The 27,365-nt window shown below is 33.1% G+C and overlaps 1 protein-coding gene and 2 long non-coding RNA genes across 3 annotated transcripts in view; all 3 read left to right on the plus strand.

The window, feature by feature from the left end:
- The window catches only part of LOC133854800 (uncharacterized), an 81,272-nt gene extending 58,337 nt beyond the window's left edge, over positions 1-22,935 (plus strand). Inside the window, exons 3-4 of the long non-coding RNA XR_009896860.1 lie at positions 22,400-22,497; positions 22,707-22,935. This is a non-coding gene — a long non-coding RNA (uncharacterized LOC133854800). The remainder of the gene's footprint in view (positions 1-22,399; positions 22,498-22,706) is intronic.
- LOC133854049 (receptor-like protein 56) lies at positions 11,522-14,069 on the plus strand. Its single transcript, XM_062290078.1, has 2 exons — positions 11,522-11,886; positions 12,196-14,069. Exons 1-2 carry the CDS (start codon positions 11,523-11,525, stop codon positions 14,067-14,069), a joined length of 2,238 nt encoding a protein of 745 aa, XP_062146062.1. The 5' UTR covers position 11,522.
- Positions 15,291-17,419, plus strand: LOC133854823 (uncharacterized). Its single transcript, XR_009896866.1, has 2 exons — positions 15,291-15,706; positions 17,241-17,419. It is a non-coding gene; the product is annotated as an uncharacterized LOC133854823 (long non-coding RNA).
- Positions 22,936-27,365: the final 4,430 nt, after the last annotated feature.

Raw genomic sequence — 27,365 nt, forward strand, 5'->3', positions numbered from 1 at the left:
TAATATCTTAATCTATTATTCTTGTAACCCTCTCATGTTATTGAATGAATGATGTACTTATTAAAAAAAGAAAAAAAAATTATATATATATAGATTTTTCATTTACGTCCCGTGTCTTTAAAATTGGATATTAATAACCAAAGGATTTTGATAATTTCACTTACAGAAATTCTGATACCACATTTTTGTGCTTTTCATGATTTTTATTTTCATTTTAAAAGAGACAAAATATTATTTTATGCATTATGTACTATATAGTATTCGATCTTTGAAAGAAGGAAAGACACGTGTATAAGAAAGAATATTGGAAAACATGGTTGGACCCATGGTGAAGTGGGTAAGAGAGAAGCCATGGTTTGATTAAAAATGTCTGTTTAGTTTAGTGTGTCATACAGTCAAACAATGTACTATGATGCCCAAAGGGACGCTTTAATTAGGGTGTACAAGTAGATGTTATTATTTATAATATTTTTAGTTGTATTTAAAAAGTACAGACATCAAATTTTAAATATCCACATCATATTTTTATTAACTGTATCCGCGCAAAGTTATTGGCTTATTGAATTTATTAATTAAATGCGGTTATTATTTGCTATCCACATATTACATAATACGCATTTTGGACCTGTTTTAGCTTTTTTGGCATTCTTTTAAGTATTTATTAAAGCCTATTTTAAACGATTTTGAAAATAATTTAAGTCTATTTTTAATGTTTTGGGTTTGTTTTATTTTCTTTTAAGCCCTAATCTTTTGATTAATATATATTGATTTCACATTAATTACTTTTGCATATTTACCAAGTGTTACACAAAAAAGCAACATAAAAAAATAATAATAATAATAATATAAACATAACTCAAAACGATGTTATTTTAATATTAAACTCAAAACGAAGTCATCTTGATGAATATATGAATAGTTATACTTAAAATTATGACAGTTATACTTCGAATAAAATCAAGCCAGAAAAAACGAAAGGCGATCAGTTTTAAAAAATAATTTGACAAGGGAATGGTTAAACTCAAAAAAATAATTTACAGCTTTAAAAATGGATAAACTATTTTACGAACATTAAAAAAGTTTTTATGGTCAAATTAAAAATATTTTTAGTTTGACTATTACTCTCAGTCGAACCAAACACTAAAAAAAATGAAAAATACATTTTTTTAAAAGTCATTTAACGCCAGACGAAACCTTAATTAATTGATATGTCCAGATTTAATTATGAAGCATATTAGTGTGTTTTTTTTTTTTTTTTTTTTTTTTTCTAGCTGAATACGTGAAAATAATTATAAGAAATGATCATTCCCACTCATTGATTCAGAAGGAAGAGGGTAAAGGATCCTAAAACTTAAAAAGAGGTGGACTGACTAACAACGTACCCAAAACAAATTAAAATAGTACAAAAATACATACAAATAACAGAAAATAAGTCACACAAGAAAACTTTTGCAGCAAACAGACCACCACGAATGCAAAATCCTCTAGTATTGACTGAAACAGAAAGGCCCTGAAGTACCAATAGTAAGAACTCGATCATTACAAGCTTGAAATAAGCGATTTTCAGGACCAAGAGAAAATTTTCATGCATATAATAATCTGAATTATGTAAAAAAAAATCGAAAGAATTATTAACTCAACACCAATTTAGACTGTGACTGTGAGATACCGAATATCAATAGGATAAAAAACTAAAGAAAATGAACGACAAAATTGGAAATCAAAAGCTCATGCAGATACATAATAAACCAATTCATACAAATTCAAGCAAAAATCAAGCATCTTGGAGAATTCACATGAAAAAATCATCGTCAACATAATGCCACGACAAAAAGAAAAAAACTATGAAACAGTTCCCAAAAGTCAGCAATTTTGGGAGTGTAAAGAATCAAATCGACAGCAAACTCGAAAACCCATTTCTTGAAAAGGGAATTAAAGATGGAAATGAGGGAATTTAAGGGAGAAAAATGAATAGAAAACGAAGACTGGGGGTGTTTGGTGCGAAAGAAAATTACCTGAAAGTCGACCAAAGAGAATCCCAACGAGAAAGGTAGATTCTGGAAAGTCGTGTGGAGGCCACAGACGCGTGCGCATTTGACATCCTGCATGATCGAAATGTCAACCAGGCCCTCCGAGCTAGACTTATGCCACTGGGCTAACCTGCACCACTTTGATTTCACCAATTGGGCTGTCCCGCATAATGGGCTCAGCTGAAACCCGGCCCATTGTCCCCGGGCCTTTTGAGAAACCAAGCCCCGAAAGGACTTCATTTGAATATATCAGATACATTAGCTCCTCCACTCTTTGAGGAAACAGCCTTACCCCCAACCGCCGAGTGTTTCGGGATATATAAATGCATGACTTCCAGATTCTGCCGAAGGAAACAAAACTTGGGCAATTTTTCGTATTGAAATGCCACCCAATTAGTATTCGCCTCCTTCATTTTTAAGAAGTTGATCTAAGATATGATGAATTTAAATGATTTTTGGTTTTTTTTTTTATTTTTTATTTTTATTTTTTATTTCTATACTCATTTCTTTAATTTAAGATATGGATTAATTTTCGCCTCTTTGGTTGAATAGGATTTTTTTTTTTTCTTAAAATAGTTTTTCTTCTTTAAGATAGTAAACAATTTCTCGAATTTGAAATTTGGAAAAAGTAAACATAAACCCCTCAAACTATCATTCAATTGTCAATGTACCCCATAAACTATCAATTGTGTTAATCTCCCCCCTTAAACTACTAGAAAATGTCAATATCCCCCCTAAGACCAACAAAAAGACAAAAATGACCCTAATTTTTTTTGAATAAGGCAAAAATGTCCTCATAAATTCAAAAAAATTAAAACTAAAACTAAAAAACTTAAAAAAATAAAAAATAAAAAATTAAATTAAATTAAATAAAAAACGAAAAAAAAAATATTTTAAAAAAAGAACTAATTTTTTAATTTTTTTTTTTAAAAAAAGTAAACAAAATTTTTTTTTTGAAAAAAATAAATGAAAAAAAGAAAAAAGAAAAACCAGTTTTTATTAAATTAAAAAACGAAAAATAACAAATTTTTTTAAAGAAAAAAAACGAAAAAACAAAAGATAACTGAAATTTATTTATTTTTTTAAAAAATAAAACAAATGAAAAAAAAACCAGTTTTTATTAAATTAAAAAACGAAAAAGAACATTTTTTTAAAAGAAAAAAAAAACGAAAAAACAAAAATAACTGAAATTTATTTATTTATTTAAAAAAAAAAACAAATGAAAAAAAAACTAGTTTTTATTTAATTAAAAAAACGAAAAAGAACAATTTTTTTTTTAAAAAAAAAAAACTGAAAATTATTATTTAAAAATAATAATAAAAAGCAGTTTAATTTTTAATTTTTTTTGGAATAATTTTTTGTTATTTTATAATTTTTTAATAATTTTTTTTAGTTTTTATTTTATTTTAATAATTTTATGAAGGGCATTTTTGTCATTAGGGGGACATTGACATTTTCTGATAGTTTAAGAGGGGAGATTGACACAATTGGTAGTTTGGGGGGTACATTTACAATAATGTGGTAGTTTGAGGGAGTTATGTGTACTTTTCTCTTGAAATTTTCATTCTTGCATGTACTATATTTTGCAGTTCATTCTCTACAACCACCGGATTTTGCCATAATTTGCGACCGACATCCACCGGAATCCATCGTCGGTTGCCAATCGCCACCACTGGAGATTGCTGAAATTCGCATGGTGTTTGCTAAAAATTGCCAACCACTTTTTGCAGTCACTAAATTTTCGTACAAGCCAACCGATAACATATTTTTTATGCTGAAACAAATGGAAGCTTTAAATGCATTTAGTTTCATGGCCTTCTTTAAGGATTGCTTGACTAGCACCGCAAAGAGTTTAGTAGAAAACAAATCGTTAATGCTTCTGCCCCTTAGACCAAGTTAATTAGCATGATTTTCAAGCTTTGCTAGGCACCACTTTCCCATTATGATCTCTAACCACGGCTGAAATATTATCGACTTTTTTTTTTTTTTTTTTTTTTTTTTTTTTTTTTTTTTTTATGAAGAATCAAAGGCTACAAGGTAATGCTGCCACGGATGAGTTGAGAGGACTGACCTAATGCCTAAAGTTAATTAATTAACAATTAATTTAAAGTGTTACTGCCAATTTTTATTTTTTTGAGATGAATGTTACTACTATATATATCTTAAACACGAGTTTAAGGAGCAAAAATTTGGGTTATGTATTTTTATTTTTTTTTGAAAAAAAAATAATAATCTAACCACATATGTCATCATAATCCGATCATCTACTTATAACCATTGCATTTTTTTATTTTTTCTAATTGAATGAGGAAAGGATTATAATGGTGGATCATTTCCACATTTGATCCCAAAGGAAGAAGAAGTGGGCGATCCTATTAATGAAACAGGAGTGAGTTCCCAACAGTAGACTCAAACCAAACTAAAACATCGCTAAAATATTTAAAAATGGTAGGAAATTGGTCAAACAAATGATCCGGTCCTTTCAGAGGGCCGCACAAGGTGGTTTTAAAAGTGAAAATAAAACAGATTAGGACAAGCTTATCTGTATCCCCACTTGAGACCTACAACAACCACCAAAAGATGGCTGGAACAGTAAAAATGCTGTTAGAATTTTAAAATAAGATGGCAGGAAAGAGAGATACTAACACAATTTCAAATACAGTAGTTTCCCCTAAAGGAAAGCAATAACCCAAGTAACAAAAAAAAAAAAAACAAAAAAGAGCCAAAACAACAACACAAATCCAGTTGAAGGGAGGGGCTGGGGTCGCCAGTGGCAGCGTGTGAAGACCACACGCTATCACTGGAAGACCTCTCTCCAGCTGTGATCGCAAGGGGCTACCGTGAACCGCCAACTACAGGGCCGAGGGAAAGTTGGAGGGAGAAGCGTGACCACCATGCCCCGGAAAGGGAGACAAACTTCCTAGCGCGTGCATGTCATGTTGTAATAAGTGGAAGTCGGGAGAAAATGCGGCGAATGTCAGTGGAAGCGGAAGACACCGGCAAACCCAGTCGAGAGGCACGTGTCGTGCAAAAATTGACAGAGGAACATAAATCTAAATCCAAAAATTTCAATCCAAGAATCGAGCCAAAAATCGTACTAGACACAGTGGAGGAAGGGCATGTTCGGTGATAGCTGTGTTGATGGGAAGGAAAGAATATTAAATACCTCGAAGGAGGTGGATAGGGCTAGAGCAAACTCCAAAAAGATAAAGGTCTCAGCCGAGGCGTTAACAGAAGGAAGCAAGGGGAGGAGAGAAGGAGAAAAGGGAGAGGATGGGGAGAGAAGCATAGAGCTTCTCCCTCCCATGGTCACTACAAAAAAATTTGCATTTAGTGATGTGTCTACAATAATCAACTTTTTGACACGTCACTAATTAATGATGTGCACTACCCCTTCCTCCCCCCCCCCAAAAAAAAAAAAAAGCATTTAGTAACGTGTCTACAGTAACCTAAATTTTTGCCCTATTACTAAATAGTGACGTGTCAAAGATTGACACGTTGCGAAATTTTAAGTGTGTGTGTGTGTGTGTGTGTGTATATATATATATATATATATAGTTAAATTTAAATTTAAATTTTTAGTGATGTAACAAAATTTAATACGTCACTAATTAGTGACGTGTCATTTGACATGCTACTAATTATTGACGTGTCAAAATAACACGTCACTAATTGTCAAAGTGGCATGTCAAGAGTTAGTGCCATGCCAAATTGGAATGTCACTAATTCTTGAATGGCACATCACTATTTTAGTGACGTGCTAATTCGCGATATTGGGGATTTAAAATGCTTAATCTCGTGCAATTTTCAGGTTTTAAGTTCTTTTTGGCTAAATTTGTAAGTCTTTTTTAAAAAAATAAAATAAAACAAAATATAAAATATTAAGTTTTTGATGAGTCAAAAATGGCATGTCACTAAATCCCCATTGGTGATGAGGTGATTAGTAACAAGTCACTAAAAATTTAGTGACGTGTCAGACCACCAAACAAGTCACTAAAACTCTGTCACTAATTTTGTTTTATTTTTTAAAATTTTTTATTTTTTATTTTTAGTGGGTGTATGGATGGTAGGTTTTTTCCAGATAAAGTGAAGGTTTAGAGAGAAGGAGGAGAGAAGTTTCCAAAAAATATAACCATTACAAAATATAAAAGTGAACTGTACCCAACTTCCTTTGAAATCGAGAACGCATGGTGTGCGTGCTTTTAAGGATGTAATCGAGTTGAGCCGAGTCGAGTTTGAAGATTTCAAGACTGACTCGTTTATGAGTCGAGCTTAAATAGTCGAGGTCGAATTCGAGCCGAGCTATAAAATGTGTATTCAAGCTCGGCTCGTTTAAAACTCAGGCGAGCTCGAGCTCGTTGAGAATGATATTCGAGCTGAGCCGAGCCGAGTTACTCGACAAGCTCAGCTCAACTAGAACTCAAGGTAGGCTATTAAATTTTTCAATGTATGATCAAAGCGGAGTTCAAGCCCGAGTTTGTGAACAACCTCCAAATAACTATTAATAACTTAATATGTTAGTTTAACATAGTAAATACTATTATCAAAATATTATATTTAATATTTAATACAATATTTACTTAGATAGTGTACTATATGCTTATTTAGTATGTGTGTGTGTGTGTATATATATATATATCGGGTAACATATAGTTAATTACATTTACTTAGTATATGTTAATAAATTAGATAATATGTTAGTTTATGAACTAATTACTTAGTATGTTAACTAATATACACAAACATATATATATATATATATATATATATATATATATATATATATATATATATATATATATATATATATATATATATATATATATTAAGTAACATATATAACATATATTATTTAATTACTAATATACATACTTAAATTTATATAACTCATTTTTAGTAATATATAAGAGATATGAACGAGCTAACGAGTCAGGCGAGCGATCTAATTGAGCTTTAAACGAGCTGAGCTCGTGAGCCCTTATTGAGTTTTGTCGAGCGAGTCGGATATGTATCACTTACTAATCGAGCGGGCTTCTACAGTAACGAGCGAGTTTCTACAGTATTGAGCTCGAGTTCGAATTGGACTAAACCGAGCAGGTATAGGGCGGGTTGTCGAACGGACTGGTTTATTTACATCCCTAGGTACTTTGAAAAGAAAATCTAATATTAATTGTTTCTACTACCGTACAAAAGCCTATTTAAAAGAATTTGTGAAGGCATTATAACTCATACTTTTGGTCTACTTTACGTGCTTCTTGGTTTGGACAAAACGGAGACTTAATATATATATAAAACTACTTTTGAATAATGCTTTACTAGGTTATTGGTTTGGACAAAACGGAGACTTAATTGCCAGTTATCAAATTGGGTCTTGAGGAATAATTTTAAGTTTATATTTATATTCGCACCATTTTTGACACAACACATTTTAAAGTCATGATAGCCATGAATTCATCAAAACTCTGCAGTTAAGCGTGCTTTTGCAAGATATATATCAAGACGGGTGACCTCCTAAAAAGTCTGGTCCAGAAAAATAAAAAACGAATAATATTGTGTTGTTGGGGTGAGTCGTTACACAAATAAGATTTGAGAGGATCTTAATCCGTGGGCCTCCTCCATTTCTTTCGTCACGCATCAACATCAGTACTTCTCCCGGATTCATGGCATAAATCACAGGGGTCATGAAAAGGGATTAGACGACTATGCAATTTAGATATGAACTACGTTTGGACAAATTTTTTAATTGAATTTTTGGTGAGTGTTAGTGCTTCCCCAACCTAGACATATATATATAAACTACTTTTGAATAATGTTTTACATGCTTCTTGATTTGCACAAAATGGAGACTTTTGTCCCCAATGAGTAAATCAATCGGCTAGGGACCACGCCTTATGTGGCGAAGGTCACTAGTTCGAATTCTTTTTCCCCTCTGGTGTGGACATGTTAAAAAAAAAGAAAAAAAGAAAAAAAAAAAAGGCTTAATTGCCAATTGTGAAATTGGTTCTTGAGGCATAATTTCAAGTTTAAAATGTAGTTACAATTTTCAAGAAAGAGAGAAAAAGAAAAGAAGAAAAATGCTCAAATTATGTGTAGCTGACTAAAGTTAATATAGACAGTAAAACCCAATGAAAGCTGATGGTATCACCTTTTTCTTTTGAATACTTGCAATTAAGTAAGTCCCCCTTCTTTCTTTCTTTTTTTTTTTTCTTTTTTTTCTTTGTTTTTTTTTTTTTTTCAAACCATGAAGCACGCCTAAGCTTAATTAATTTACCCAAAAGTAGTTCATATTTATATATACTAGCTCATAACCCGAATTATGAGCAAGATTCTTCATTATAATTTAATTTTAAAATTTAAACACATCTTGAAAATCAAAGAATTTAAAGTTTGAGATAATTGCACTACTGGTCCCTGATGTATGCCATAATTACCAATCACTCCCTATGGTTTAAGAAGTTCATGGGAGGTCCTTATGTTAAACTATAATTACAAATCGATCACTGGAATCAAATTGCGTTAAAAATTTTGACAGATTCTGTTAAATGTCAAGTCAGCACCACATCAAACCAATAAGATGGCGACACGTGTCTATTTTAATAATAAATAAATAAATTTATTAAAAAATAAATAAATGAATAAACTTATTTAAAAAAAAAAAAAAAGAAAAAAAAAAGGAAGGGGTGGCCCAGCCACCAGCCACCCCTTCCCTTTTCTGTTTTTTTTTTTTCATAATAAATTTATATTTTTTTTATTCAAATGGACTTGTGTCGCCATCTTATTGGTTTGATGTGGCGTTGACGTGGTATTTAACAGAATCTGTCAAACTTTTTAACAGAATTTGACTTCATGGATCGATTTGTAATTATAGTTTACCACAATGACTTTCCATCAACTTTTTAAACCATAGGGAGTGATTCGTAATTATGGCATATCTCATGGATCAGCGGTACAATTATCCCTTAAAGTTTTAGGAGTTTTTTAAAGAGAAAAATCATATTTAGTTCTTAAGTTTTCAGTTGATTTGGATTTAGTCATTGAGTTTTCAATTTTAAGAATATGATCCTTAGGTTTTGTCCAAGTTTAAAATAGGTCACTCTATTACTTTAGTTTCAAAGTTAATAGTTTGTCCGCACATCAACACCCCCAATGCAATGCCACATCAGCAAATACCAAGTCGTCATCTCCAAGGGGTAGCTTAATCGGCTGGAGACCATGCCTCATGAAACGGAAGTCACTAGTTCGAATTCCTCCTCCTCCCTCTTGTGTGGACATGTCAAAAAAAAAAAAGTACCAAGTCGTCATTCATATAAAAAAAAACACAAAATCTAATAACCTAAAGAGCAACCCCTCAATAACATTTTTTTTTTTCATGAATGTGACACTTGCTACTTGCTAATATGACATTGCATTCGAGGGTTAACATGGATGTTAGCTTGTTAAATGAGATATATGTGACACGTTAACTTTGACAATAAAGTGACAGAATGACCTATTTTAAACTTTGACAAAACTTAAGGATTGTATTATTGAAATTAAAAACACAATGACTAAATCCAAATCAGGTGAAAACCTAGGGACTAGATATAATTTTTCCCTTTTTTAAATAGCCAAAAGTAACAATTTGGATTACTGCAATACTAAGGGTGCGTTTAGGATTGCGATTTCGGAGACAATAAGTGCGATTTTAAACTAAATCGCAAAACTAAATCGGTTGGTAACTAAGTTTTTAAAAATTGAGATTTTAAAACGCAAAAAATTTACCTTTTCAAATCGCAAGTAAGATGATGCTTTTTTAAAAACGTAAAATTTTAAAGGTTAATTTGCGATTTTAAAGGCTAAATTGCGATTTTGCCAAACGCTGCGTTTTTAAATATCATTTTTTAAAATTGTATATTTTAAAATCGTTATTTTAAATCGCACTTTTTAAAATCGTAAATCCAAACAGACCATAATTATTACTAGTACAATAGTGCTTCCCCCACCTAAACATTTAAATATATTAGTTTTGGCTAAAACTTTTACGTGCTTCTTGGTTTGGGGTCATAATTTGAAGTTTAAAAAGAAAGAAAAAGAAAAGGAAACCAAAAGTAGTTGTAATTTTGAAGCCATTTCCAATACAAACTACTGCTCCACAGAAAATGAGCGCTTCTGCGCTTGGATTATTCAAGACTTGCCAACAATATCTTTTCCATAAAGAAAATCATACACTCAATTAAAGGAGCCATTAACCAATCAAATATTCTTCCGTATGATCAACTAATATTTGATAAGTAAACACCAAAACCGCAACCCATCTTATAGTGGTTAGCTCGCGGCCACCCCTGAAGACCACTCTGGGAGTGGGTGCGGCCACTCACTAGTTTTGAATTTTTTTTTTTTTTTTTTTTTTTTTTTAATCTTAATCATATGTATTTTAAATAACTATTTATTGTAATTAAATGCTCTATATTATAACACCTCAGTAGATGCATCTTTTTTAAACGCAAAATTTGAATATTTTATTGATAAAAAATGCATCTAACTTTTACCAAGTCGTCATTCATATAAAATAAATTTGATAATCTAAAGAGCAGCCCCTCAATAACATTTTTTTTTTTTTTTTTCATGAATGATTTGGCACTTGCCACTTGCTAACATGGCATTGCATTCGAGGATTAACATGGATGCTAGCGTGTTAAATAAGATATGTGTGACACGTTAACTTTGACGATAAAATGACAGAATGACCTATTTTAAGCTTTGGCAAAACTTAAGGACTTTATTCTTGAAATTAAAAACTCAATGACTAAATCCAAATCAAATGAAAACCTAGGGACTAGATATAATTTTTCCCTTTTTTAAATAGCCGAAAGTAACAATTTGGATTGCTGCAATACTAAGGATGCGTTTGGGAACTACGATTTAAAAAATTGCGATTTGAAAATACAAAAAAATCTGCTTTTTCAAATCACAGGTAAGATGATGCTTTTTTAAAAACGCGAAATTTTAAAGGCTAAACTGTGATTTTGCCAAACGTTTAACTGCGTTTTTAAAAATTATATTTTTAAATCACACATTTAAAAATTATTATTTTAAATTACACTTTTTAAAATTACAAACCCAAAGAGACTCTAATTATTACTAGTAACGTGTTTATTTGAATTTTCCACGCTCAAATTCAATGCAACATGAAGACGGAATAGGTCTATCTAACTATCTCAGTTCCCCCACCTGCATCGACATTTAAAGCTTTTACGTGCTTCTTGGTTTGGAGTATTCGATCGGTACGTCATAATTTCAAGTTTAGAAACGAAGCAGCTGCAATTTCGAAAAACTAAGAAAAATAAAAGGAAACCAAAAGTACTGCGTTGTTCATAAATGTATATAAAGGCAGAAAATGCGCGCGTGGACTAATATTTTCAAGACTTGCCAACAATATTGCATTTTATATATATATATATATATAAAGGCAGTTTCCATAGTTGCATCGATCAGAATAGAATCACTTTAGAAATGGAGACTTCTTGTTTTGCTAAAAATGTCATTTTTGTTTGGGCTTTGGCTTTCATCGCTTCATCCCCTTTGGCTTGTGTTAAAGCAGCTGGATGCACCAAAGAACAGACGAGAGCTCTCTTGGAGATCAACAACGCCACAAATGCTTCTTCCCTTGCGGGCTGGGACGGAAGGAATTGTTGTGAAGCGAACGGAATCTATTGTGATGGTATTGCTGGAGGAGTTGGGGCAATATATTGGGAAGGGGAGTACAACGACGCTTCATCAAGAAGTACATGGTATCCAAATGTAACCTTGTTCACCTTATTTGATGAACTCGAAATACTAGTACTGCCTAACATGCAAATTGGAGGAAGCCTTGAAGGTACGTGAGAACTCTTCCTTTCCTCTTTTTTCTTTTCTAATCCCATAATAATTTGTTCAGCTTCATTTAATTTTATTTGCTCAATTCATTTTGGCTAATTCCTGAAATTCTAAATGACTCTCAATTCATACCTTGAGATCTTTTAGAGAATCCTACCTTCATAGAGTTTCACATAATTCATAATCAGTCATAATATTTTCTAACCTCAATATTAATTAGGTTGTTCATTATTTTGATGCCTTCTAAGCATATACATGCATAATATCCTACATTGGAACTCATTTTTCACACTCGATCACTTTGATGCAGCTTTTTGCGAACTGAAGGGATTACAATATCTGGAGTATTTGAATCTTATGGATAATATACTGGAAGGCGTTATTCCCTCTTGTCTTGGGATGATTGGAAACCTTCAATATCTTTTTCTATCAAATAATCGTCTTTATGGTAATCTACCTCCATCAATATTCTCCAACCAAAGCAAGATTGTGTATTTTCTAGCTTCGAACAATCAATTAGATGAGGTTTTATCATTTTCTACTTTTGCCAATGCTTCAAGTCTCCAATACCTTGATCTTTCAAGCAACTGCAATTTGGAAATTGAAACAGAATCTCCCTCATGGGTTCCAACCTTTCAGCTAAATTATCTGAACTTGGCGAATTGCAGCCTCAACAAGAAGAATGGTCACGTTTTCCCAAGCTTTATCACCGCCCAAGTTGCCTTGGAATCGCTAGACTTGTCTCACAACTTAATAGAGGGAAGCATACCTTGTCAGTTGCTATTCAACACGAGTATCACAGGTTTATCCTTGAGAAGTAACAAAATTGATGGTTCACTTTTTCTTGGTTGCTTTGCTAATCGAACTTCATCACTTCAATTATTTGACATGTCAGATAATAATGTCAAAGGTTCTCTTCCCGAAAATATTGGACATCTTCTTCCAAACTTATCCCATGTTGACATGTCCTTCAATGCATTAGAGGGCATCATTCCTTGGTCTTTTGGTAATCTAGAAGCATTAGACCTTTCTAATAACAAGCTCTCAGGGACTATACCGCAAAGTTTGACTAGAAATGGCACTCTACTGGTATATCTAAATCTATCAAACAATAGATTGGAAGGAGAAATGCTCCCAAGGGACACCAACATGACAAGCTTGGAGTGCTTGCAACTCGGCAGCAATCAATTTCAAGGAATGATCTCACCCGCAATATCAAACAGCCCCTATCTACTAATCCTAGATATTCGAAACAATAACTTGTCTGGTAATATTCCAAAGTGGTTGTATGATCATCCTCACTTGGTGGAAGTTCTTTTAAGTGGAAATCGCTTTGAAGGTCACCTACTTCGAAGAATGTGTCAAATGGAATTTTTGCAAGTTTTCGATATCTCTGATAATCATATTTCGGGAGGTATTCCCTCCTGCCTTGATAACATTACATCTTGGAAGAAGAGTTCTCCAAGGTCTAATTGCCGAAGCTATTACATAGAAAATGGTCAATTGTTTTTCGCGATGCGATCAATGAGACAACATCCTCTATTCGAAATTAAAATGGCCTTGCGAATAAAACATGAGGTATATGCTTACAAAGGTATCCCACTCTCATTGATGACTACAATTGACATGTCATCTAACCAATTGACAGGTAACATTCCTTTTCAAATGGGAGAATTGTCGCAGCTTCGGTCCTTGAACTTGTCGAATAATTTTCTAATGGGCCCCATTCCAAATTCTTTTCAAAATTTGAAAAACGTGGAGAGCTTGGATCTTTCCCACAACAAGTTGAGTGGGAGAATCCCTTTTGAATTGGTTGAAATGACTTCTCTATCAGCATTTAGTGTTGCCTATAACAATCTTTCTGGAAGAGTCCCATTTGAGCGGCAATTCTCAACTTTCGAGTCGCAATTCTATGATGGAAATCCAGATCTATGTGGAGACCCTCTGCCGAGAAACTGCTCAACTACAAACCAACTTGAACCTGGACATGAGGAAGAAAAGGAAGAGAGTAGAATAATTGATAGCCCTTTATTCTTCTATGCATTTGTTGCTGTCTCTTATGCATTCGGATTTTGGGTTTTCTTTGGGATCCTAATCATTAACAAGAGTTGGAGGTATATCTATTTTAGAGCTGTGGACAGAATTATTGAGTCATGTTTTGAAATGCTCTCCAAGTATCAGTGATTCACATCCATATATGTACTTCAAAGTAATGCTTATCTTTAATAAAGATGTTGTATTGCAAAGTGCTTCTAGCTTACACTTGCAAATAGTTGTGTACAAGTTGCAAGGGTTCTAGAATTTCATTCTAGCCTGAAATTTCATTTTCATGGGAATTGTTGCACCTTAAAGAATTTGAAATCAATTTAGCTTAGTTTTGATTTTGGTAGGAATTGTTGTCGATTGAAGAATTATGGTTAATGCTTTGCTACATATTTCCAAGCAATACATCCAAAGTTCGCCATGACCTCAACTACACATTTTTTAATAGGCAAACCAAAATTATCTTTACAAAAAAAAAAAGCTATTGAAGACCACACATTTTTTGTTTTTGTTTATCAAGGAGAATTTTTATGAGACACTACACAGGCCTCTCTATCAATGCACAAAGTCTATTTTGACTTGGTATTGCAGCCACAGAACTTGCTTTGGCCTCACTGTATGAAGATCCCAAATCACAAGTACTACTTGAATTAGAGTCACAATAATGCCCATGCACCTTGTTCTTCTGATCAATCAACAGTGCCTTACATTTATACCAACTGCTGAAGTTTCATAATGATTTATTCCAAAGAAGGCATTGCCACCGGTGAATTTGGAGTGCTCAAACCATCTTCTTCCAAATTATCTCTTATCCTAGACAGAATGTTATAGGCCAAGTTTCCAAGAACACGAGAATATGCTTCTAGAATTTAATGCCCAACATCCTATAAGAATTGAGAAAGGCAGATTAATTAAGAATCTTTTAAATGGGAGAGTGTAATTACCTTGGGATGAGTATCTTGGATAATGGCCAGCACAAGCATTTCAAGCAAAACATTTTCATTGATTGATTTGGCAGCCTTGAACACTTGATGTACCACTCTTCCTTGGTGAAACAATTTCTTTCTGGATTGATTTAGCAAAACAGGGTATGGCTATAACACCCCAGAAAAATTTAGCTTTTTAAATAGAACCCAAAATAAATAAATAAATGAGATTAAAATTGTTTTGTAAGATATAGTATAGCCCATGGGTTGTAAAGGCCCTTTCATTCAGACTAGTTTCTTGGCCTTTAATTATTCTGCTGACCCATTTATGTTAAGGCCATGGACAGCCACATATAAAGCCCATGATTTAAAACATCATTTTATTTCCATCCTCATGGAAAATAAAAGAAAACTCTAGAAAACAATTATATTTTTTTTCCCGACCTTGCCTTCAAACATAAGCCAAATTTTAATACCTCATTATACACGTAGCAGCAGCTCATCTTCTATCTGCCACTTTTCAATCTCCTTCCCACACGTTTCGGACATGCACAAGTTTTTGCAGAAATTTGCCAACGCACGACCACTTCTATTTCTTATTTTCTTTTTCTTCCCCTGCCTCGGCTTCTCCTTTCTAGTTCCTTCTTTTCCTTTCTTTTAGAACACAACCGAGAGGAAGAGATGTGGGAGAGACCGAAAGAGGGAGAAGAAAGAGAGAGCCGGTGGGTGAGCCACCTGTTGGGGCGGACGGGAATGTTGGGCCGGTAGGCCACGGCTTGGCTTCGGCAAGGCCACGGGGAGTCTGATTTTTGGTACTTTCTCAGTACCCAAACCAAGAGGAAACCGTTTTAGGTTAGTCGAATTCTCAAACATTGATTTTAAATTGATTGGTTTTGATTTTTCTGCAGGTTTTCAGATGGGTTTTGTTGGATTTTTTTTTTTTTTTGTAAATTTTTAGTTTTGGGTATTGTTTATGGAGAATTTTTTTTTCCTTAGAGGCAGAATGGGTTTCGGGTAATGGGAAACAAAAATCTGGGTTGGTTTGGAGATGAAATCGGTTGGGTGTTGTTGATTAATTGAGAAAACTTTTTGCTTTATGAAGAATTTTTGGTAGAAAAAAAGGAAGACAATCAGAGGTTTATAATTTTTGGAATTGTTTTGAAGAAAATCTATGGGTAGGCTTCCGGGTATGAACCTTCTTGAGAATTTAATTTCTGGGTTTGTTTATCTTTGATAGTTTAATGGTTTTGGAGAAATAGATATGTACTAATGGTGAGAAAAGTGGGTTTTTTGGTCTTGAATCTAGGTTGTGAAAATTATTCTGGAGTGTTTCTATAGGTAAACCCATTGGATATTTTTGGATGATGTGTGGGAGAATTATGTCAACTATTCTATGTTTTAGTGATGAAAATTGATATATGGTTTGTCCTGGATTTTGTTGAAATATTAAAGCTCCATTTTAAATCTGTCATAGGTATCTAAGATTGGTAGAATCTCTTTTGGGTTGATTTCTGTGGTTTTTCCAAATTGACACTGTGTGGGTATTGATTTCTGTGGATTCTATGTTGGTTGATCTCACGAGGAAATTTATGGGTTGTTTTGATGACAAAATGAATGGTGTTTTATATTTTTTTTTTGTAATAACGGAATGTATAGACAAATTTAAGAAAAAGCAAAAACTAAAACATGACTTAGTATGAGGGGGTATTTTATTCTGGTTGTCAATAAGTTCCAGACCTTATTAAAAAAAAGAGATTATGGGCCATGTCAAGGTTGATATGTATAGCTACTGATTTGCTTTTAATTAGCCAATATATGCTGCATTTCTTGGTCCCTACTAATTTATTGTGCCTACTTCAAAATTTGTACCTTGAGGTGTTAATTTAATCTTCTACAGAGTATGTTAATTGAGCCTCTTAATGATGACAAAAAGATGTACAGATTTTAACCCCCATTGGAAATTTGTCACTAAAGCCGTGTAGTTATTCTAGTCTAATAAACTAAAGATCATTGAGCAGGAATCTCAAATACAAATAGAAAATTTGAGAATTATTAGACGTAGATGTAGAATTTATCTCCCTATGCTATTAAATGAACATCATTGGGCTGAACCCATTTTTAATATCATTAGCTTGCTTCTTTGTGCCAAAAATGGTTACATGCCCGGATGACTACTACATTACCAGTATGCACCTAATGTGGTAGACAAAACTTACACATTATGAATGATGATTACATATGCACATTTATTATTGATGCTGATATTTCTATATGTGGACTCTTGAAAATTCTAAAATACCAAACTGTGATTTTTATACACCCAGATGTTCTGTTGTGTTATTTACTGAGTTTTCAAACTCACCCCTTACCCCTACAACCTTTTCAGGATACAATAAGCCGGATTCACTTTTTGGTAATGGCATAGACCTCGCTAAGGGTAATAGAACGTTGGGAGACTGATGTAATCTTTATATTGTATAGTATGTTTCCCTTTTAGAATTTATAGCTCTGTAAAGAGCAACTCTTATGTACATATAAATAAAATAGATGGTTAAGATCTATATCTATTAGAGGCGTGCTTTATGTAAATATATTTTTTTTAGGCTCAAGTTCGCGTTTCCCCTTATATCCCAAAACGGGGGCGTGACACTAGCCATTTGCACCATTTTGCTTAGTAAGAACTAACTCAACCATATAGTTGGTCGGGGAGAGTAACCAGTCCATTTCTCTTTGCCATTTGCTCTTCCTTTCTTCCGGCAGTGGTTCTAATTTTCACAACTCCCCAAACAATTATTATATTCTTAATAGTTAAGAGAAAAAATAATTATTCTTATAGGTCACATTATAAAAACAAAAGTAGTTTTCTAAGGAATAGCTAGGGCCCCAAGTTAATCATAGAAGGGAAATGATCCTGCATTATATGCTACCCACACAAGAAGGAAAAAGTAAATAAATAAATATTGATAACAAAAATATTGTTATGAATATGAAATTTTACGTGGAGCAGATATTAATATGAGAATATATAATATGGTAGGATATTTTCTTTATGTTAGAATACATGTTATGATTTGATACTTACCTTACAGAATAATTATTTTTTAGAGGATTGATTGTAATTGACGGTAATCAATTCAAATAATTTGATTACCATTTTTTTTTTCCACCTTTACAGTTGTAATATTTTCTATTTAAGCACGATGAAATAATGATAAGGTATGCAAACAATTAATTTCAAACTTTGTATTTGAAAAGGTTTAGGTTCTCTTTAACAAATTTAAAGAGTTTAGGTTTCCTCAAAACCTAACAAATCATCTCATTACATATTTGTAAAATCATTCAAGTAACTGAGTCCATTTTGAAAGATTATTCACAAGATTGATGAGTTTTAGCAGGTAGAGGCTGATGGCGCAAGTTTTTAACAAGGACAGTCTTGGGCAAGGCAGCCCTTGTAGCCAGGGCAGTCAAGACAGGTTTGCGTGTCGGGTTCTGGTCATCCTGTTTGACCCGTGAACCGTTAAGGGTCAACCTTGACATGACCCGTTTAGCTAAAAGGGTCAAACACTTCAACCCTAACACAACCTACTTAAATAACAAGTTGACACAACATGACCCGTTTAACCTATTATATAATAAAGTCTATAAAAATAAAAACACAAATTTAAACAAAAAAGGAAAAAAAAAATCATATTGTTTGAATAATCATATTATTTCACAATTGAAATATGAAGCATTGAGTTGTTTTATTGTTTACTTGTTTTGGTTCAACTTCAAGTTTGAAAAAAAAAAAAAAAATCCGTTATTTTTTTTTAGTCTTTGCCTTTTTTGTTGAAGTTCTAACTCAATAAAAGAATTTTTTAGTCTTTGTCTTTTTTGTTCAAGTTCTAATTTAATAAAAGAAATAGACTTGTTTTGTCTTTTGTGAGTTTGTTTAGTTTAGTCTTTACTATTTAGATAGTGAGAGAAAAGAGAGGTAACATGATTATTTAGATTTAATTTTTAATGTAGAAAAAGAATTTTTAAATATACGGGTCAAACAGGTTGACCCATGGGTCAAACGAGTTGACTTGATAATGACAATTTTATTAAACGGGCTAACCATTTTATGACCCGAACCATTTTAAGCTTAACTCTAATCTTTTAATTTTTGTGTAGAGTTTACAAGTCATGTCAAAAATTAATAGCCTTGCTGGTAGCAACTATTGCTGGAGGGTATCTAAACTTCATACCAGGTGGCGGCTGAAGAGCTTGCCACAAGAGGGAGGACACGGCTCACTGCTCTGTAGGTCTTGCGAATTGGGCAGTTTCTTGTTTTTAACCAAGCATTTCCCAGCGGCCCGTGTTTTGATACATTTCCTTCCTGCATAGGGCATGATTAATTATTTATTTGAAATTGAGAGCATAGGGCATGATTCAACAAGCATTTTTACATATTTTTCTGTGAGTTGCCGGATTGGACCGTTGCCTGTCAAATTATTTCCTCTACATTGATGCTCGTCACAATTTTCAAGTGAGGTTTATAGAATGACACTAATGCAATATCTCAAACAATTATCTGTATAAGATGAAATTATGAATTAATTTCCTAAACTGGATATTCGAAATCCCAGAACAGATTTTATTAGAGGATAAACCTCAGCAACAAGTTAACCACTCATCAGCATCAACAAGTCTGCAGCAACCTCACCATCTCTGCATCAACAAGTCTTCCACAATCACAAGTCACCATTGCAGCAGCAAGCCATCCCTCTGGTCAAGCCATTCCTCAACCCATACCACCATGTTATTAACCTTTAATTTATCTCTTTGTACTCTGGTCTTTACCTTTTAATTAAGTCTATATATTAGACTACTTTGTAATCAAGCATGTAAGGAAATCAGTAAAGATGTAGTCCTTTGTTTACCTTCGTGTTCTCTCCCTCTTCCATTACAGATATCCATCTCCTTCTCTTTATTTCTAACAAGGTGAAGGCTCGGGTTCTGGAATGTCACTATGAACATTAGATCTCCCTGAGAGTGGAACAACTCCATCCTTCCCATGAAAGAGGCTAAACGCCATGTCAAAATTGGGCCTGAAGAAAATAAAACACAGTCAATCCCAATATCAAAGCATATTGATAAATCATCATTTATTAATAAAGATTAAGAAGAAACTAAACAAATGGTAAAGCGAAATAAAGGAGAAAAGAAATAGAACTTACAGGAATGAGGAAATTAGCTGAAGAGAAGGAAAAGCAAGTGGGTTTGTTGATGTTCCTCAAAAATGGACATCTCTGAATGTCCTTTACATCAAAAGGGGCATTCAGATGCCTCCTCTTTCATCCCCTTAAACAAAAAAGCTATCTACTCCTCTTACAAAGCAATTTACCTGCAAAGAAGATGAAATATGACAAAAAGGATAGTAATGTAGTTAGCAACAATGTACTTCTGGGTGCTACCTAAATAGTTACAGTGAAAAATTACTTTTGAAACAACAAAAACTTTGTAGGTTAAGCACAAAATTGACACAACTAAGTTCTATGCTATATAAATTACAGAAGATGACGTTACCGGTTACACTCACATGAAAAAATAATGAAGTTAAAAATATCATTAAAGACTAATTGCTATCCTCAATATGAAAGCAGTAGTGTTTGATTCTTCTTCTCAAATTAGATTTGATATGATCTTTGGTTGACCGGTTCACAAAAATTCTAATTCTATTCAATTCATGGGTTTGAATTGAATTTGAATTCACCCTTTTTTTTCTTGCTCCAAGCACATGAATTGGGCTAAACAAATTCCATTTTAATACATTTTGTCCAATTCATGGGTTCCGAATGGTATGTCAATGACACAAACCAGTACAACTTCTTGTAACAGAGATTCATAAACCAGTAAACTAGGAAGCAACAAACACCTGAGTTCTGCTAGCCAGAAAAATAAATAAATAAATAAATAAATTAAAAATTAAAATTAAAAACCTAATTATTTGCATCATGCTGGACACAGCTCAAAACTCATAATAACAAGAACAACTGTTTCATAAAGTTTCCATAAGGGAACAATGTCACCATTATGGTTATCCCAATCTCAAAAACCTCTTGAAGCCCTGTATCCAATGACTTACTAATCAAACAGCTCAATGCCTCCATCAGTAAATTACTATGGTTTGGCCAACTGCCAACTTATGTTTCAACACAGAGAACAGGGGGCAGTATACATACATAGAAAAACAGCCATATATTTTTCAAACGCAATGAGATACTAATGACATGTAGATGTACAACTTCAAATAACATGCATATTTTCTAGTGTCAATGAGCTTTAACCCAAACAACATCTCTTTTTCATGTAAGAATAAGTTGAACGCTGAGGTTATGGGTTCTAGACTCAAAAGGAGTGTGTGTGGATGTGATGTAGGAGAAACCCGTGAAATAGATCTGTTTGTGCTACAGATATTTCAAGATCAAAATCACTGCCAAGAGGCTGGTCTTCTAGGCTATACAGCAATGGGAAAAGAAAGAAAATAAGTTTCTCTACTGAAAATTATCAAAGCCGAGTAATAATTAGCCACAACAATTAAAGCACACTCTTCTAGCCTCGAAAATCTAATAAAAACTACATCCTAATCCTTGAAAATAATAAAAAATCTCAGCCATCCAAAATAACCTAGATGGCTATATGCAAACCTAGATAAACTCAAACACACACACATATAAATAATGCTATATGCAAGGCTCATATTTCCCTCTTATCCTTCCAAATGTGACATGATTTTTAAATTCATCATTGGATCAACCCTAATTTGAATTACTCTTGTATATTTTTTGTAGTTGGGCTGCTGCATCCGCCAATGCTTTTTTATAAAATTGCTGTACTTATCAATTTTATTTTATTTTGGATGAATTAATCATCAAGTATTCACGATTAACAACATAAGCTTGGAAAACTGTCTAGCACGAAAGAGTCAAGTATTCACAATATCCATACAACCTAAAACTTTTGCAGCAAACAGGTCACCACGAATGCAAAATTTAACACGTCACTAATTAGCGACGTGTCAATTTTGCACGTCACTAATTTTCGTTTTCTCTTTTTATATATATATAAAATTTCCTTTTTCTTTATCTTCTCCCCTGCTTTTTCTTTCTTCTGTATTCCCGTCCCCAACGCCTCTCTCTCTCTCACACACAGTGTCGTCGGCCGTCCTTCTTCCGGCACGTTCTCTCTCCTGCAGTTTCTCTCTACCCGGCGTTCTCTGTTCGTATTCTCTCTCTCTCTCTCTCTCTCTCTCTCTCTCTCTCTCTCTCTCTCTCTCTCTCTCTCTCTCTCTCTCCATCTGTACATTTTTATGGGATTTGTTATATGAGATAGGATAACAGGTAATATAGTTTAAAAATTCCATTGTTTTTGATTCCGCTTATTCTTGGGTTATTTTGGCTCCCCTTTTCTGAGAGATTTTGTTTTGGTTGTATAATATTTGGTTTTGGTGTATATTGTTGTAGATCTGCTCTGTTTGCCTTTGTTCTCTGTAGTCTTTGTTTATTGCATGTGCCGGTGTAGATCTGCTTCGTTGCTGTTATTCTGAATGTTGTGGGTTCAGTCGTTCAGAGAGATGAAAAAAGTTTGGAAACTTGCAGAGAATGGAGAGTGAAACCGAGGTATTTCTGATTCAGCTTTCAATTCAATTTTTTTCTTTTCTTAATGGGTATTTCTGATTTTTGTTCATTTTGTTTTAGTTAATTGGATTGACTGTTTGTTTGGAAGTGATTTGGGGTTGCGTTTCGATTAGTTTTATGTGGAAGAAATGAATGGGTGTGTGAAACATAGAATTTTAGTTTGAATTGTTTGCAATTTGTTGTCAGTGCAGAGTAAGGCTGAGCAAGAATGTGGTTCATCGGAGGGTTTGAGGAATGGGAGTCATTGGAATGTAGTGTCTGCTCACATGTTGCTGTGGTTAGGAAATAGAAATCAAATTCTGGATTTTTGTGTATGTGGTTAGGTGCTGCTCACATGATCGGAGGAGATGCAAGATCAGAGCATCCTGTTGTAGTGAGATTTTTGATTGCAGACAATGAAGACAAGATTTTTTATTTGAACTGGAAAAGATCTTAAAAAAAAAAAAAAAAAAAAAAAAAAAAAGAGCAGAAGCGAAAATAGTTTATGTTCTTTCTTCTTCTTTTTTTTTTTTTTTAGGAGAAATTTAACAATTAATGATGTCCCAAACATTTGACACGTAACTAAAACAATAATAATTTTTTTAAACGGGAATTTAGTGGCTCGCTAAATTTAGTGACATACCAAAATTAGCACGTAGCTAAAATTCCGTTGGCGACTTACAATTTCGAGAAGTTGAAAACGTGTCACAACATTTAGTAACGTGTCTAATTTGACGCGTCACTAATTAGTGACGCGTTACATTTGGCACACCACTAAATGTAGTGACGTGTCAAATTGTGACGTTAGACACGTCACTAAAATTATAATTTTATATAACAATAAAAATTGGTTGCGCTTACCCGGTTATTAACCGATTTTTTAAAATGTAATAACCGGTAACTGCAACCGGATACTTGGTTATCCGATTATCATGTTGCAGTTATTTATTCTCGATTTTTTCGATTAATAATTATTAACAGTTATTAACAGTTATCGGTTATTTTATTGTTAATAACTATCCGCTTGTGCACCTTTACTTCCCACGGTAGACAGCTACCATTCAGGGACATCTCTTTGTGTTTTTTTTTTTTTTTAACTCTTTTCTTGGATTAGACGTAGCATGATGTCTTGTTCTCCTTTCTTTCTTTTTCATTCTGTTCACTGTGATGGCCGTAACTGATGGCTTGTTCTTTTCTTTTATTTTGTATGTTTTTAATTGAATGTGTATTTTTTTTAATATAAAAAAAGGGGGAGATGAAGATATATATATATATATATATATATATATATATATATATATATATATATATATATATATATATATATATATATATATTGTTAGTTTTTCAAATATCTCATGTCTTTATAATTGGTATCTCAGTCTTTGTGCATTGATAAGATATCTAAATTTTTCCGCTACATCTTGTAACAGTCAAATTGACTATTTAGGTGTTTAATGAGAATTAAAGAAGAAAATAGAAAGAGAGATGAATGAGAGATCAAAGGAAATGTAAATTTGTATTGAAATAGCAGAATAGGAGATCTTGGCACTTCGAGGGGCCAAGGAACATCCAAACGATCCAAAGGATTACAATCAATTTCGATGCCTCCCTTCTCATCTTAGCTTCCCTTTTATAGTCTAACCCAATACCCCCTAACCGAAGCTAACACTATCCAAACAGAGTTAACGGAAATGAACTATCAGAATCAATAGGAGTCTTAACGGTAATACTAGAATTACTGAAATGGATGGCCAACTATAAGCGCACATGCTGCATGACGTATGGCCTTGTGTAGCTGCCAAGTCACTTCCTCACGTCCCTTAAGCCCTTCCACGTGTCAACAGTAACGAGCTCCAGTTGGCAGACTGTTACACATCTGAAGCTTAATAATTTATTCATCTCATGCAAATTACTCTTTGTACACTATCAAAAGCTCACTCAAGTTTTTTTTTTTTTTTTTTCACAAAGATAGTCAAATTGACCAACTCGCTAGTTGAACCTAAAACCTATAAATTCTAGCATTCTTTATAGGTTACAGCACCAAGAATAAATAACAATAAATTCTCATAAAATATGGATAAAAAGTCCACTGTTGAATGTGCTATTAAAAAGTTATTGCACTTGTCTCTATAGAAAGAGTCTGTAACCAAATCATTGCGGAAATTCACGGTTACTAACAGATTAAGTTAAAGAATCAAATGTGTTGTTTCTCAGATGGAGTGTATCAGATGATGGTGGCTAGGCCCTAATAAGATAAGGTTTGACTTTTGACTCATCAAACAATAATTTTTCTTTTATTAGAAAATTCAGTTGTTTTAAACCTTATCAGTGAACTTGTTGCCTTAATTGGGCAAGCTTTCACACACGACATGCATATCATGAGTTGAGCAAATTTTCTAAATTCTTATTCTGCAGAGAAATTTTTGCTCATAAATTACTAAACTCTCAATTATATTTTTTGAATATTTTTTATTTGTTATTTGATTGTTTTATTAATTTTAAATATATGCATGATTTGGAGTTACCATTAGGAAAAAAAAAAAAAAAAAAAAAAAACCTGCTATTTTCTCCAATTTTTTAAGTTTTTGTGTGAAGCATTCGGACGGCTGTAGCTTTCATTCGGACACGCTAATCAGTGTATTTTTTTTTAGCGAAGCACATCTAGACGTGCAAGTATGGCGTTTGGACGCACAACCCAGGGTGCTTAAAACTCTAGTTTCTTCTTACTCACCGCCACCATCTATTTCTTTGCCTTGAGTTTTTCCTTCTCCCTCCCGTTTTCTCTTGTTTTTCTTCTGGAGACGCTGGTGTTTTTATTTTTTGGTTCTCTTGTATTATCTCATCTCACAATTTATCCAGGTATGTCATTCTTCTCCCTTTCATTATGTGGTTTGTTTTAGATTATGTTTTTGAAAATGTAGGGATTATGGATAATGTGTTATTTTGAGAATATATGCTTGATGATTCATTATGCTGGGGTTGGAATATGTTTAAGCTCGTGGCATTGTTAATTAGTGTTGGCATTTAAGTTGTGCATGTGATTTTACTTTTTGGCCCATATTAGTTTTTGCATGTGTTATTTTTTTATTTTTTTATAAATTTTGGGCATACATGTCACGTAACTATTAAAGTGCATCTATATTTTTTGGTCTAGCATTTTTTTTTTTTGGAATCTAACTTGTGTTTTGGATAATCGGTGCTTTTTGGGATATATATATATATATATATATATATTTTTGGTCATGGTGGCCCCATTCGACTTCATCTACATGACTTTTCATGAGAACGGGTGGCTGAGTCCGTTCAGTTCCAGCAACATTTATCCTCGACTCGTACGTGAGTTTTACAAAAATCTGAAGATAAGTTCACATTCTGTAGTAGTCTCTGGTTTTAGAGACCAAGGTTCGCGGGACACACATCAGGATTAACCCTGAGCTCATCAGCTCGGTCACTGGCATACGACTATCTCATGCTTTTGTGTAACGCCCCGTCTTTTACAAAAATGAAATGAGTACGTAAGTGAAAATTTTGATTTTTATGTGACATTACGATTTCATCAGAGTTATAAATTGGCAGCAGAATGTATTTTTATTTAACAATGACACGTCAGAACTTCTAAATAAAATACTTCAAAATAGATTAAAAAGTGCGTAATGAAACAATTAGACAAAGATAGTACTGGTGCCACATATTTGGCACAGATAATTTACAACCCAAAATATCATAATGTGATTATTACAAACCAATTGAAATATAAATATTGTTCTTTGGATAATAACCTAAGGAACTACAACATAGTACTTCACAAAATGGAGGCAGCCTAGCCTCAAAAGACTGCCACTAGGATCCATCTAAGCATCTGGATAGTCCTGATACTCTTCATCCTCAAATCCTGTATTAATAAATAATACAGAAGGAAACAATAATACAAAAATACATAAGTAAGTCTGTTATTTCCAATAATATAATGAATGCTGATTTATTTATGAAATGCAACACAATAAAATAACATAAAATAAAGAATATATATCTCTTTATTGCTTTACATATTTGGTTGCATGCTTGGTTGCCGTTAATTTTAGGAGTCTATATTATTTTCAAATTACTTTTGAATAATGCTTTACGTGCTTCTTGGTTTGGAGAAAACAGAGACTTAATATATATGTATATGAACTACTTTTGAATAATGCTTTAACTATATATATAAATATGAACTACTTTTGAATAATGCTTTACGTGCTTTTCAGTTTGGACAAAACGGAGACTTAATTGCCATTTGTCAAATTGGGTCTTGAGGCATAATTTCATGTTTATATATATATATATATTCTCATTCCTTTTGACACAACGCGTTTTAAAGTCGTGATAGCCATAAACACATCAGAACTCCGTAGTTAAGCGTGCTTTTGTGAGAATAGTATCAAGATTGGTGAACTCCTAAAAAGTCTTGTTGGAGTGAGTCGTTGCACAAATAAAATTTGAGAGGATCTTAATCTGTGGGTCTCCTCCATTTCCTTCGTCACACATCAATACTTCTCCCGAATTCACGGCATAAACACATCTTAAAAATCAAAGAATTTAAAGTTTTGGGAATTTTTTAAATACCCGAAAGTAACGATTTTGATTCCTGCAATATTAATTATATATATATATATATATATATATGAACCAGTACTTTTGGGTAAAGTTTTTCCGTGTTTCTTGGTTTGGGGGTCTTGGGTCATAATTTCTAAAAAGGAAGAAAAAGAAAAGGAAACCAAAAGTAGTTGATACATGTTTGTAATTTCCAAGCTATTTCCAATACACACTACTGCTCTCCTCCAGAAAATGAGCGCTTCTGCGCTTGGATTATTCAAGAATTGCCAACA

Source organism: Alnus glutinosa, chromosome 13 (assembly GCF_958979055.1).
Source record: "Alnus glutinosa chromosome 13, dhAlnGlut1.1, whole genome shotgun sequence".
In the NCBI taxonomy this organism is placed as follows: Eukaryota; Viridiplantae; Streptophyta; class Magnoliopsida; order Fagales; family Betulaceae; genus Alnus; species Alnus glutinosa.

What these genes read in the sequence shown, in the direction of transcription:
- LOC133854049 (XM_062290078.1), top strand. Translation starts at nt 11,523, where the DNA reads ATGGAGACTTCTTGTTTTGCTAAAAATGTCATTTTTGTTTGGGCTTTG. An exon ending in AATTGGAGGAAGCCTTGAAG is followed by an intron (nt 11,887 to 12,195) that starts GTACGTGAGAAC and finishes ACTTTGATGCAG; the next exon opens with CTTTTTGCGAACTGAAGGGA.